Consider the following 14,647-nt stretch of genomic DNA (forward strand, 5'->3'; position numbering starts at 1 on the left):
GAGAGTTTCACAGTGAATTATCCAGTGGAGGATTTTTCTTCTTCTTTGAAGGTTTGAAATGTGAACATTGTTCTGCTGCAGTCAATGGACTAAACCAGAGAAGAAGAAAACAGACTTTACCATGAAGATCCTCAGTGTGGATCAGTATAATATCAGCCTGATGTCTGCAGTTTAGTGTCAGCACAACTTTCACATCATATTCATCTCAGCACAACTAAAACATGCTGACTGACCTCAGAGTTTCAAGTCCACATCCTGGACTCTCCAGGAAACCACACAGATGCTTCACTCCTGAATCCTGCAGCTTGTTGTTGCAGCTCAGGTCCAGCTCTCTCAGGTGGGAGGGGTTGGACTTCAGTGCTGCTGCCAGATAATCACAGCTGATCTCTGACAAACCACAGTCCCTCAATCTGTATAAAGAATGAAAGATGTAAGTTTATTAGACAAAGTGTGAGCTTGAAATCATTCAGTGTTTCATCATCTGTTCAGAGCTGAAGAAGATTCAGAATGTAGAAGTTTAGAAAATGGAAACTCCAAACAGCTGACAGAGTTCATACGCCTTTGTCAGGGTCAAATTCAAGCAAGACCATGTGAAAATTAAAACACATCATCCTAGGTGAACTTAAACACCTTTGTTCCCCTTTTGTTAAGACATAGAAAAGTACACCACACAAAAATACTGCAAAAGGAAACGGTCGCCTTATATACATAGTGTATAAACTCAAAATGCACATTTCACTTCAAATTAAGATTAAGGCTTTGAACAGATCACATAGTTCAGTTCAACATATAAGACTTTAAGAATGCACAAGCATCTACTTAAAATCTATTTAATTTATCATCCATGATATTATTTTGTACAATTCCAATGTATTTTGTTCATCTCCCTTAAATAAACAGGCAGTCTTAAAGTATGAAATATTCATATACAAACACATATAAATGTGTGTACTGTCTCAGTGGCTGATAGTACCCCACAGGCCTCAGTGTGAGCTTGAAGACATTTATAATGTTTAAGTAGTTTAATGTGCAGGTGCTGACGATAAACACATTTTGAATGAAAGCCGGGGAACTTTGGTAGCACAGAAACAAGTGGCTATTCTTTGTGACTATATGGATCACTCACAATACCATTATTTCACACAAAGGCACCAAATTAATACTCAAAAAAGCTGCAGCAATACACACAAATATAAACAGTACTTGGTGACAACTTTGCTTTTAGCCTTTAACCCTTCTTGACTACTTTTGATGTGGCCTCTATATTTTACCTTTAAAAACAGTTTATCTTGCCAATCTGTTATTTTCTCATTTTGACCAATTGTATCAGCACAATTTATCTAAATTCAGACAAAATTTAAAATACAAGTAGAAAGTGATATTTTGACTGTAAAAACCACACACATGTTTAACGAATCATCTTCATAACTTGAAATGCAAATAGAGATTGTACACTTTTAAAAATACGCACACGTTTTGCAAACAACAAAGTTATATGGTACTATTTACCAAAAAATGCAGCCAAGGCTCAGACGTTTTTCATATAATCATTTCAAACTATTTACAGAACAATCAGGTGTCAAACAATAGTTTGTGTCACTCTAACACATATGAGAACAGCACAGGGATAAACCTGCAGGTCTGACAGCAGGTGTGTCACTCAGCGTTTACACTGCAATCTGCCTTTGTTGGCTTTAAGGCAGCAACTGTGACGATCACTAGTAGAACTGACACACAAAACAAAACAACAGCTACACACTAAATACACAAGACAACAAACTAACTTGAGACCAAACACGGTAAACGTCACAAATCTCTCACGTATCAAAACTCTCTCTCTCTTTCGCTCACTCGCTCTCTCTTGCCGGTCACTCCTAAAACTTCCCCCTTTTGCTAAACAACCAAATGTCATGTTTCCATATCATTTTTGATTGGTCGACATGGTACATTTTCCCACCTATAGGGCTTTGGAGCGTGATGTCACGGGAGATGGGCCATGCCCCCTTCCGCCATGACAGTAGGCCAGCCAAAGGATACCATTTCAGCTATGGATCGTACGTGTTGTGTTGTCGGTTGCAACGTTAGATCACACGATCGTGAAGGCAAGAAGCTGGATAACGGGCTCTCTTTTCATCGTTTTCCATCCTGGAGGCAACGTGAGGGATCCCATGTATCCGATATTACTAAACAAAGACGTCAGGCTTGGATTGCAGCGGTGAGACGAGCGGATATCGAGTTCTCTGCAATCCCCAGCTTTTTGTTGGTTTGCTCACGGCATTTTCTTTCCGGTGAGTTCTAAATTAATTCATATCACTCTTGAAAGGCTTTTAGTGTTATTTTCAACGTGCTGCGGTCATAGATAATGAGATAAAACATGCTAATGTGTGATGCTGCAGAACCACATCATGTCGACTGAGTAGCTTATGATTTGGCATTATTGCAGGCAAACCAGCATATGAAATGGATGTAACAAATCCAGACTGGGAACCAACACTGCACATGGGGCATGACGACATACCTGTATCAGACTCGGACCGGCACTCAAGGCGTACGCAACGGAAGCGAAAAAGAGCACCCATCGGAGGTAAACAACCCCCCCCCCTCTAAAAACATACTAAATTGCTATCACTGTACACTAATCCGCACATAACTTCCAGATGAATCACACACCTGTCATTGGAATATTGGTGTACATTTACCTTATGTCTAATTTTATCTTACAGGCTTTCGTTATGCAGCTGCAGAGTCTGAAGGTGTGCCCCGTGCAGAAGTGATTGATGAAGATCTGACAGAAGACCAACAGCAAAATCACAATGTCATGGAGGCAGTGGACAGCAGTTGTGTTGGACAAGTGGAGGTTGAGGTAGCAGCTGCAAATGTGGATATACTGAAGAAATGTAAACCTTTTAAAATGATGACAGATTACAAACTCTCAGCTGTGTCTGTAATCAAACCTCTGTAACTTTGCTTCACTTCAGCAGCATCAGCTCATGTTCACATGTTGATTCATGGTTTGCTTCAGTTTTTGATGGACTGCAGAATATTTTGAAGGTTATCTGCTATAAAAAGCCAGAACAGGAAAATCTGCTTCATGTGTTTCTGTTTGATCCTCAGTGACTTTGACACAAAGGCCTCTGCTGTGATGATCACACCTCTGATCAAGTCTCACAGTGTCAGCTTTGTTTTTATACATATGGATATGTGCTGATAAATGATCAGAATTATAATATTTCCCACTGTCTGCTGTGTGCCGTGACCTTTGACCTGCTAAAGACAGTCAGCTGTGGATTATTCATTGTTGTGTCTGATACTTAGAACTGTGAGGAAGAACACTACACAGTTAATCAGGGTCCCCTCTCTCTGAATCAGGGAAGGTGGGCAGGCCGCGTGTGGGCCGCGGGCCATACGTTGAGTCTCACTGTTTGAAATGTGAACATTGTTCTGCTGCAGTCAATGGACTAAACCAGAGAAGAAGAAAACAGACTTTACCATGAAGATCCTCAGTGTGGATCAGTATATGTGGCGGAGGCGTGGCCCCGGGCGCAGCTGCAGGGGAGGAGTGCAGCAGAAGGCTCAACAGGGCGGCGCTGCGAGGCCGGTAAGAACAGCTGATGGTGTTTATGTACTGATGATGGTCTCCCTCCGCTGTGTTTATAGTGAGACGGGGAGGGGCGGCCAGAAGAGAGATCAGCTGGGCTCGTGAGCTGTCAGACTGTACGACTGAGTCAGCTGTCAAAACTCAACACTCAAAGCTTCAATAAATGTGGAAGTTGGCAGTACATACCTGTGTGTGCGTGTGTCTGTGCCTGGTGTATTCCACAAGTGGTGCCGAAACCCAGGAAAGTGCCGGTGGGGGAATGTCCGACCCACAGGCCGCGCCACCCGCCCAGCCTCTGCAATTCTTGGCGCAGATGCTAGCGGAGATGGCGACGATGAGCCGGGATCAGGCGGCCGACCAGCGTGCCCACCTGGCCGCGCTGCAGGAGCAGACGGACCGACAGACGCAAATTCTGGAACGGCTGGTCGGGGCCGCTGCCACGCCGAAGCCCTCGCCACTGTCGGTGGCGGTGCCCCGGATGGGGGACGGGGACGACCCACAAATTTTTTTGGAGACCTTCCGTGCCACGGCGGAGGCTTGCCAATGGCCGCGGGAGGAGTGGGCTCCGCGGCTGCTCCCCCTGCTGTCTGGGGAGGCACAAACAGCGGCCCTGAGTCTGCCTCCGGCGTCGAGGAGCAGCTTCCCGGACGTGAGCCGGGCGGTGGTGGACAGGCTGGGGCTCACCGCCGAAGACCATCGCCGGCGGTTCCGGGCCTGTCGGCTGGCGACAACGGACCGACCATTCGCCTGGGCCCGGCAGCTGCGCGACGCGGCGGTGCGCTGGCTGCAACCGGGGGCATCGGAGGGCGAGACGAAGCTGGTGGACAAGGTGGTGCTGGAGCAGTTCACGGAGGGGTTGCCAGCGGAGACGGCGAGATGGGTCCGGTGCCACCGGCCCGCAAGCTTGGAGGTAGCAGTGACGCTGGCGGAGGACCACCTTGCCGCTGGAGCAGGGGAACCCGGGGACGCCGGACGGAGGCCGAACAGACAGGCCCCAGTGCCGGCCCCGAGGCGCCGTGTGCCGGCACCAGGGCAGGCCGAGCGGCTGCCGGCGCTGAGCCCCACTAACCCTTTCGTGGCGTTGGTGCCGTCCAGGGGAGCCGAGCCAAGTGGAGCCGCCCCCGAGCCACGGAGAGCAGCACAGACGCCGGGGCCGGAGTGTTGGAAGTGCGGGCAGCCGGGGCACCTGAGGAGGGATTGTCCGCTTATGGAAGTGGGGCAGGTGTTCCGCGTTGCTGGCGCCCCAGCACCCTCCCCCGGTCCAGGAGGGACATACAGTATTCCGGTAAGGACTCGAGGGGGTATACGCCAGGCGTTGGTGGACACGGGCTGCACGCAGACCCTCGTACACCAAAGCTTGGTTCGCCCCGGGGCATTGCTGGAGGCAGAATGGGTGGAGGTGAGGTGTGTGCATGGTGACGTTCACAGGTATCCCATAGTGCCGCTGTTATTAAAGTATAAGGGCAAAATGCATAGAGTAACGGCGGCGGTTAGCCCGCGCCTGTCGCACCCCCTGATTCTGGGTACCAATTGGCCGGGGTTTCATCAGCTACTGGGGCAGTACGCGGGGGTGCGATCACGACCGGAAGCGGGGTGTAGCGTGTGCGCGGCATTCAGCGGTGACGCGGGGTCGTCCGACACCGACTCCGGGGGGGAGGAGCCGGCGGGTCCCTCACGGGACGTCCCGCCGGCCCCGGAAGTGTCCCCCATGGGTGATTTCCCACTGGAGCAGTCTCGTGACGGCACCCTACGCTCAGCCTTTGACCAAGTGATGGCTATTGATGGTCACGTGGTGCGCCCTGAGGCCGCGCAGACCTACCCGCGTTTCGTCTTATTAAACGACCGGTTATATCGAGTGAGTCGTGACACTCAGACCGAGGAAACACACACCCAGTTGTTGGTGCCGCAGGGCCGCCGGGAAACGCTTTTCCAGGCGGCCCACTATAACCCCATGGCAGGGCATATGGGCTACGAGAAAACTCTGGAGCGAATAACGGCCCGATTTTATTGGCCGGGCATCCGAGCGGATGTGCGCTGCTGGTGCGCGTCCTGCCCGGACTGCCAACTTGTTAACCAGCCGGCCATACCGAAGGCGCCGCTGTGCCCTCTCCCCCTCATTGAGGTCCCGTTTGAGCGCATCGGCATGGACCTCATCGGCCCGTTTCACCGGAGTGCACGCGGCTACCGCTTTGTGTTAGTCCTGGTGGATTACGCAACGCGGTACCCGGAAGCAGTTCCGCTGCGCACCATCTCTGCAAAGAGTGTGGCGCAGGCACTGTTTCAGGTCATCTCCCGAGTCGGAATCCCGAAAGAGATACTGACTGACCAGGGCACGTCGTTTATGTCTCGTACACTGCGGGAACTGTACGAATTACTGGGCATTAAATCTATTCGGACCAGCGTCTACCACCCTCAGACTGACGGGCTGGTGGAGCGGCTGAATAAGACTTTAAAGTCCATGATTCGGAAGTTCATTAACGAGGATGAACGCAATTGGGATCACTGGCTAGACCCTCTGTTATTCGCAGTGCGGGAGGTGCCCCAGGCCTCCACGGGATTTTCTCCCTTTGAACTGCTGTTCGGCAGGAGGCCACGTGGGGTGCTCGACCTGATTAAAGAAAGCTGGGAGGACGGTCCGAGCCCCGCCAAAAATGAGATTCAGTACGTGTTGGACCTGAGAGCAAAACTCCACACTTTGGGGAGGTTGTCACGGGAGAATTTGCTCCAGGCTCAGCAGCGTCAGCAACGCCTGTATGACAGAGGGGCTAGGCTCAGGCAATTCTCACCGGGAGATAAAGTGCTTGTGTTACTCCCTACTTCCAGCTCGAAGTTGCTCGCCAAGTGGCAAGGACCCTTTGTGGTCACACGGCGAGTCGGGGACGTGGACTACGAGGTCGCTCGGTCGGACAGGGGAGGAGCCACGCAGATTTATCACCTCAATCTCCTCAAACTGTGGCGAGAGGTTGAAACCGCTTCTCTGGTGAGCTTGGTGAAGGAGAGAGATGAGTTGGGGCCTGAGGTGCCAAATTCTATCATTCCCGCCTCCCTCCCTTGTGATGACCATCTCACACAGGCCCAGAGAGCGGATGTTGTCGCGTTGCAACAGCGTTTTGCGGACGTGTTCTCCCCCCTGCCCGGCCGGACGTCCCTCATCGAGCACCATTTCGTGACGCAGCCTGGCGTGACGGTGCGTTCACGGCCCTACAGGCTCCCGGAGCACAAGCGAAAAATCGTGCAGAGGGAATTGGCGGAAATGCTGAGGATGGGAGTAATAGAAGAGTCGCACAGCGCCTGGTGTAGCCCCATCGTTCTGGTGGCGAAGAAGGATGGGTCTATACGGTTCTGTGTCGACTATCGCAGGGTGAACGAAGTGTCACGCTTTGATGCCTACCCCATGCCTCGGGTCGACGAGCTCCTGGACCGGTTAGGCACGGCCCGCTTTTTCACGACACTGGACTTAACCAAGGGCTATTGGCAGATTCCCTTGTCTGCCGAGGCCAGGGAGAAAACGGCCTTCTCCACTCCGTACGGTTTGTACCAGTTCGTGACACTTCCGTTTGGCCTGTTCGGGGCCCCGGCCACTTTCCAGCGTCTCATGGACCGGGTACTGCGTCCGCACGCAGCGTATGCTGCCGCCTACCTGGATGACGTGATCATCCACAGCGACACCTGGGCGGAGCATGTGCTGCGGGTGGCCGCGGTCCTGGAGTCCCTGAGGGGGGCGGGGCTCACGGCCAATCCGAAGAAGTGCGCGGTTGGACGGAGGGAGGTGCAGTATCTGGGGTACCACCTGGGGGGCGGGCAGGTGCGTCCACAGGTGGAGAAGACGGCGGCTATCGCATCCTGCCCGCGCCCCAGGACGAAAAAGGAGGTGAGACGGTTCTTGGGGTTGGCGGGTTACTATCGTCGCTTTGTGCCGGGGTTTGCGCAGCTAACCAGCCCCCTGACCGATCTCACTCGAAAGGGTGCCCCGGATCTGGTCCAGTGGACGGGGCCGTGCCAGGCGGCGTTTGTGCAGGTGAAAAAGGCTCTCTGTGGGGAGCCGCTGCTTCACACTCCTAACTTTTCCCTCCCTTTTGTTCTGCAGACTGACGCCTCGGACAGAGGGCTGGGAGCCGTTTTGTCCCAGCAGGTGAGGGGGGCTGACCGCCCTGTCCTGTACATCAGCCGGAAGCTAGCGGAGCGCGAGCGCCGGTACAGCACCGTGGAGAAGGAGTGCCTGGCCATCCGGTGGGCGGTCGGCTCCCTGCGCTATTACCTCCTGGGACGCTCATTCACCCTCTGTTCGGACCACGCCCCGCTGCAGTGGCTCCACCGCATGAAGGATGCCAACGCCCGGATCACCCGGTGGTATCTGGCGTTGCAGCCCTTTAAGTTCAAGGTGATCCATAGGCCGGGGGCGCAGATGGCGGTGGCCGATTTCCTCTCTCGCTCGCGGGGGGGAGTTGGCTCGGCCGGACGGCTCCCCGGCCTCGAACGGGCGGTGGGGGTGTGTGGCGGAGGCGTGGCCCCGGGCGCAGCTGCAGGGGAGGAGTGCAGCAGAAGGCTCAACAGGGCGGCGCTGCAAGGCCGGTAAGAACAGCTGATGGTGTTTATGTACTGATGATGGTCTCCCTCCGCTGTGTTTATAGTGAGACGGGGAGGGGCGGCCAGAAGAGAGATCAGCTGGGCTCGTGAGCTGTCAGACTGTACGACTGAGTCAGCTGTCAAAACTCAACACTCAAACTTCAATAAATGTGGAAGTTGGCAGTACATACCTGTGTGTGCGTGTGTCTGTGCCTGGTGTATTCCACAGTATAATATCAGCCTGATGTCTGCAGTTTAGTGTCAGCACAACTTTCACATCATATTCATCTCAGCACAACTAAAACATGCTGACTGACCTCAGAGTTTCAAGTCCACATCCTGGACTCTCCAGGAAACCACACAGATGCTTCACTCCTGAATCCTGCAGCTTGTTGTTGGAGCTCAGGTCCAGCTCTCTCAGATGGGAGGGGTTGGACTTCAGTGCTGCTGCCAGATAATCACAGCTGATCTCTGACAAACCACAGCCCCTCAATCTGTATAAAGAATGAAAGATGTAAGTTTATTAGACAAAGTGTGAGCTTGAAATCATTCAGTGTTTCATCATCTGTTCAGAGCTGAAGAAGGTTCAGAATGTAGAAGTTTAGAAAATGGAAACTCCAAACAGCTGACAGAGTTCATACGCCTTTGTCAGGGTCAAATTCAAGCAAGACCATGTGAAAATTAAAACACATCATCCTAGGTGAACTTAAACACCTTTGTTCCCCTTTTGTTAAGACATAGAAAAGTACACCACACAAAAATACTGCAAAAGGAAACGGTCGCCTTATATACATAGTGTATAAACTCAAAATGCACATTTCACTTCAAATTAAGATTAAGGCTTTGAACAGATCACATAGTTCAGTTCAACATATAAGACTTTAAGAATGCACAAGCATCTACTTAAAATCTATTTAATTTATCATCCATGATATTATTTTGTACAATTCCAATGTATTTTGTTCATCTCCCTTAAATAAACAGGCAGTCTTAAAGTATGAAATATTCATATACAAACACATATAAATGTGTGTACTGTCTCAGTGGCTGATAGTACCCCACAGGCCTCAGTGTGAGCTTGAAGACATTTATAATGTTTAAGTAGTTTAATGTGCAGGTGCTGACGATAAACACATTTTGAATGAAAGCCGGGGAACTTTGGTAGCACAGAAACAAGTGGCTATTCTTTGTGACTATATGGATCACTCACAATACCATTATTTCACACAAAGGCACCAAATTAATACTCAAAAAAGCTGCAGCAATACACACAAATATAAACAGTACTTGGTGACAACTTTGCTTTTAGCCTTTAACCCTTCTTGACTACTTTTGATGTGGCCTCTATATTTTACCTTTAAAAACAGTTTATCTTGCCAATCTGTTATTTTCTCATTTTGACCAACTGTATCAGCACAATTTATCTAAATTCAGACAAAATTTAAAATACAAGTAGAAAGTGATATTTTGACTGTAAAAACCACACACATGTTTAACGAATCATCTTCATAACTTGAAATGCAAATAGAGATTGTACATTTTTAAAAATACGCACACGTTTTGCAAACAACAAAGTTATATGGTACTATTTACCAAAAAATGCAGCCAAGGCTCAGACGTTTTTCATATAATCATTTCAAACTATTTACAGAACAATCAGGTGTCAAACAATAGTTTGTGTCACTCTAACACATATGAGAACAGCACAGGGATAAACCTGCAGGTCTGACAGCAAGTGTGTCACTCAGCGTTTACACTGCAATCTGCCTTTGTTGGCTTTAAGGCAGCAACTGTGACGATCACTAGTAGAACTGACACACAAAACAAAACAACAGCTACACACTAAATACACAAGACAACAAACTAACTTGAGACCAAACACGGTAAACGTCACAAATCTCTCACGTATCAAAACTCTCTCTCTCTTTCGCTCACTCGCTCTCTCTTGCCGGTCACTCCTAAAACTTCCCCCTTTTGCTAAACAACCAAATGTCATGTTTCCATATCATTTTTGATTGGTCGACATGGTACATTTTCCCACCTATAGGGCTTTGGAGCGTGATGTCACGGGAGATGGGCCATGCCCCCTTCCGCCATGACAGTAGGCCAGCCAAAGGATACCATTTCAGCTATGGATCGTACGTGTTGTGTTGTCGGTTGCAACGTTAGATCACACGATCGTGAAGGCAAGAAGCTGGATAACGGGCTCTCTTTTCATCGTTTTCCGTCCTGGAGGCAACGTGAGGGATCCCATGTATCCGATATTACTAAACAAAGATGTCAGGCTTGGATTGCAGCGGTGAGACGAGCGGATATCGAGTTCTCTGCAATCCCCAGCTTTTTGTTGGTTTGCTCACGGCATTTTCTTTCCGGTGAGTTCTAAATTAATTCATATCACTCTTGAAAGGCTTTTAGTGTGATTTTCAACGTGCTGAGGTCATAGATAATGAGATAAAACATGCTAATGTGTGATGCTGCAGAACCACATCATGTCGACTGAGTAGCTTATGATTTGGCATTATTGCAGGCAAACCAGCATATGAAATGGATGTAACAAATCCAGACTGGGCACCAACACTGCACATGGGGCATGACGACATACCTGTATCAGACTCGGACCGGCACTCAAGGCGTACGCAACGGAAGCGAAAAAGAGCACCCATCGGAGGTAAACAACCCCCCCCCCCTCTAAAAACATACTAAATTGCTATCACTGTACACTAATCCGCACATAACTTCCAGATGAATCACACACCTGTCATTGGAATATTGGTGTACATTTACCTTATGTCTAATTTTATCTTACAGGCTTTCGTTATGCAGCTGCAGAGTCTGAAGGTGTGCCCCGTGCAGAAGTGATTGATGAAGATCTGACAGAAGACCAACAGCAAAATCACAATGTCATGGAGGCAGTGGACAGCAGTTGTGTTGGACAAGTGGAGGTTGAGGTAGCAGCTGCAAATGTGGATATACTGAAGAAATGTAAACCTTTTAAAATGATGACAGATTACAAACTCTCAGCTGTGTCTGTAATCAAACCTCTGTAACTTTGCTTCACTTCAGCAGCATCAGCTCATGTTCACATGTTGATTCATGGTTTGCTTCAGTTTTTGATGGACTGCAGAATATTTTGAAGGTTATCTGCTATAAAAAGCCAGAACAGGAAAATCTGCTTCATGTGTTTCTGTTTGATCCTCAGTGACTTTGACACAAAGGCCTCTGCTGTGATGATCACACCTCTGATCAAGTCTCACAGTGTCAGCTTTGTTTTTATACATATGGATATGTGCTGATAAATGATCAGAGTTATAATATTTCCCACTGTCTGCTGTGTGCCGTGACCTTTGACCTGCTAAAGACAGTCAGCTGTGGATTATTCATTGTTGTGTCTGATACTTAGAACTGTGAGGAAGAACACTACACAGTTAATCAGGGTCCCCTCTCTCTGAATCAGGGAAGGTGGGCAGGCCGCGTGTGGGCCGCGGGCCATACGTTGAGTCTCACTGTTTGAAATGTGAACATTGTTCTGCTGCAGTCAATGGACTAAACCAGAGAAGAAGAAAACAGACTTTACCATGAAGATCCTCAGTGTGGATCAGTATAATATCAGCCTGATGTCTGCAGTTTAGTGTCAGCACAACTTTCACATCATATTCATCTCAGCACAACTAAAACATGCTGACTGACCCCAGAGTTTCAAGTCCACATCCTGGACTCTCCAGGAAACCACACAGATGCTTCACTCCTGAATCCTGCAGCTTGTCGTTGTATCTCAGGTCCAGCTGTCTCAGATGGGAGGGGTTGGACTTCAGTGCTGCTGCCAGATAATCACAGCTGATCTCTGACAAACCACAGTCCCACAATCTGTATAAAGAATGAAAGATGTAAGTTTATTAGACAAAGTGTGAGCTTGAAATCATTCAGTGTTTCATCATCTGTTCAGAGCTGAAGAAGGTTCAGAATGTAGAAGTTTAGAAAATGGAAACTCCAAACAGCTGAAGCCAACAGGAAGCAGCTTCAAACAAACACAACAAGAGAAAAAACTCTGAATGTTTCACATTAAAGTCGTACATTTATCATAAAAACAGGACAAAGACTTAAAAAAGTCGTGTTTTTCCTTCCAGGAACCACAAGACTTCACTTTTAAAGGTGAAGTGTGAAAGAAATGGACATATTTGAAGTCCAACACCTTTTTCCAGTCACATTATTAAAGCAGACAAACTACAAGCTCATTTTCATTCCAACAAGTCATCTTCTGACCTGGACTAACAACACTGGTCTCTATGTGCAGCTGGCTGTGAGACCAGTGCTCAGGGAGCGTCTACAAAGTGCAACACTGAAAGAACATCACACACTAGCTTTGTCCCAAAACGTCGGCTGCATCCTTCGGAGGACCCGGTATTCGCGGTCTACGTGGGCCGGGTCCTTCAAAGACTGAAAAGGCTGGAAGTGCGAGGCTGTGAAATGGGACGGTCTAGCCTTCAGATTTGCGTCACCGCTGTGTTGGTGGAGTTTAATAAACTCGGCCGTCTGCTCCTTGCTATCTAAAATATAACAGGACACTGGCGTAAATTCTCGACCGTCTCACACTTCTGTTTAATCAGTTTCCTGTTTAACGTTTATTCAGCTGTGTGAAAATCCCGGAGGAACTTTGATGTCAGCCAAACCGATTTACTCCGGAACAAATAAAACACAGAAAAAAGGCAAACAATTACATTTTTAAGTTATCCGAGTGACTTATATATCGAGTTTCACCTGAGTAGCGAAAGAGCGGGGTCTGAAAACGATGAAGCCGGGCGTCTGCTGCTCTCGCCGGCTGGAGTGACCATTGAACCCCCCGGCTTGCTAGCGAGCGGGTGGGTAACAGACGTCTCCGAAAACGTCGGCACACTTTTGCAAATATGCGATGTCTTGATAAACCAAGCAGATATTTGAAGTTTACACAGCTACTTTCTCGCCTGAAAATATGTTAAAAGTTTATTTTGTGACCCAGAAAGATTAATAAGAGTAATTTGAAAACTTAGTAGCTGCCGCCATTGTTGGCAGCTGAAATTTGGCTGGGCCGCGCTATGAATTCTGGGATATGGTGGGCCACGAAGGACACACCCGACGAATCCTTCAAATTCGGGGAAATGAAGGACGCATTTGTCGGGCACATTTGAAGGAGTCGACAAATACGGACAGCCTTCATCGCCTGGCTGTGACGTAATCGGCCTTCAAATGCAGCCTCTGGAGGATGCAGCCGACGTTTTGGGACACAGCTACTAATTTGCTTCCATCATCCAACCTGAAGAGGAAACAGAGACGCCTCCCCTTCAAAGTAAAAGCTGCTCCTTTTGGACACAGTATCAAAGAAAGTCTACAGTATAACATAGAAAAGACAGAACAAAGTTTTGGTTGTTTTTAAATTGTGCAGAAATGAAACTACACTAAGCTCAATTATGTGACAGACATTTCATCCCATGTCAGTTTGGCCTCATCCTGGGCCGGATTATCCAGCACACACTCTGACCACAGGCCCAGGGGCCACGCACAGCTGGGCTCCATCCAAGAGACAGGAAACAAACCAACACAATAATAAAAAAGCACCATGTGATCTTCTTACATCTTCAAGACAAACATAGTAAAAACATGAGCATATTTGTTTCCTGATAAAATGATGTGACAGGTAGAACAGAGTAAAGTGGTGGTGTTACAGCCTTTCTCCCCTCTGCTGCCGAGGCTGTTAGTCTCTCCCAAACTCAGCTACAGGACTTCCAAATGAATGAAAGCAGCAGAAGTGGCTTTACAAATGAAAGAGGAAGAGGAGAAGAAGAGGAGAGGGAGGCCACCCTGACCATCACTCCAGCTGAAAACATCACACTTCCATTAAAGTTGGTGAGGAAATGTTGAGCAGGATGAGCTGCTGGCTAATCTGGAGGCTGTAGCAGCAGCTCACAGTCACAGTGGGTTTCCACTCATGAAAAAGCTCTGGCTGCTTCATTTCTCATCTCATATCAGAGACTTTAATGCTTCACTGAAGCTGTACTGTGATGCTTCCATATCCCAGTGAGGCCTCCATAATGATTTCAGCTGTTCTGTACACACACTGTGTGCCCTGTATGGCTCAAAGTCTCTGCAGCCTGTTTTTATCTGCTATCATCAGATCTTCATCATCCTCATTCACATCCCTCACACACTCTACAGCCTCATCAGCACTGACTTCATCTTCACTGACTGATGGAGCACAACATGAAGCTGTGGAGGCTGAAACACTGTCCTGTCAAACATCTCCCCGTCACCACTCCACTTCTGTCAGCCTTTAAATGAACCCTGCTCAAGTCTGTCACTTCTGTTTGGAGCCAAAAGAGCTTAAAGATTACGCCACTACATTCTTGTCTAGAAAATATTAAAGTGTATTTGGTGACACACAAAAAAGGGTAAAAGTATAGTTTGGGTCCACACATGTCCAAACCCTGGTGTGTAGGCCTACTTAGTATTGAG

The 14,647-nt window shown here is 48.5% G+C and overlaps 1 protein-coding gene across 1 annotated transcript in view; it reads right to left on the reverse strand.

The window, feature by feature from the left end:
* LOC308393841 (NACHT, LRR and PYD domains-containing protein 12-like) overlaps nucleotides 1–14,647 on the reverse strand; it is a 317,425-nt gene that overhangs the window by 92,981 nt on the left and 209,797 nt on the right. The window contains exons 10-12 of the mRNA XM_080877862.1: nucleotides 11,852–12,028; nucleotides 8,482–8,658; nucleotides 234–410 (exon numbers count right to left, since the gene is read on the reverse strand). Of these exons, the coding sequence (XP_080733988.1) occupies nucleotides 234–410; nucleotides 8,482–8,658; nucleotides 11,852–12,028 (531 nt within the window). The remainder of the gene's footprint in view (nucleotides 1–233; nucleotides 411–8,481; nucleotides 8,659–11,851; nucleotides 12,029–14,647) is intronic.

Source organism: Rhamphochromis sp. 'chilingali' (genome assembly GCF_963969265.1).
Source record: "Rhamphochromis sp. 'chilingali' genome assembly, chromosome: 1".
NCBI lineage: Eukaryota > Metazoa > Chordata > Actinopteri > Cichliformes > Cichlidae > Rhamphochromis > Rhamphochromis sp. 'chilingali'.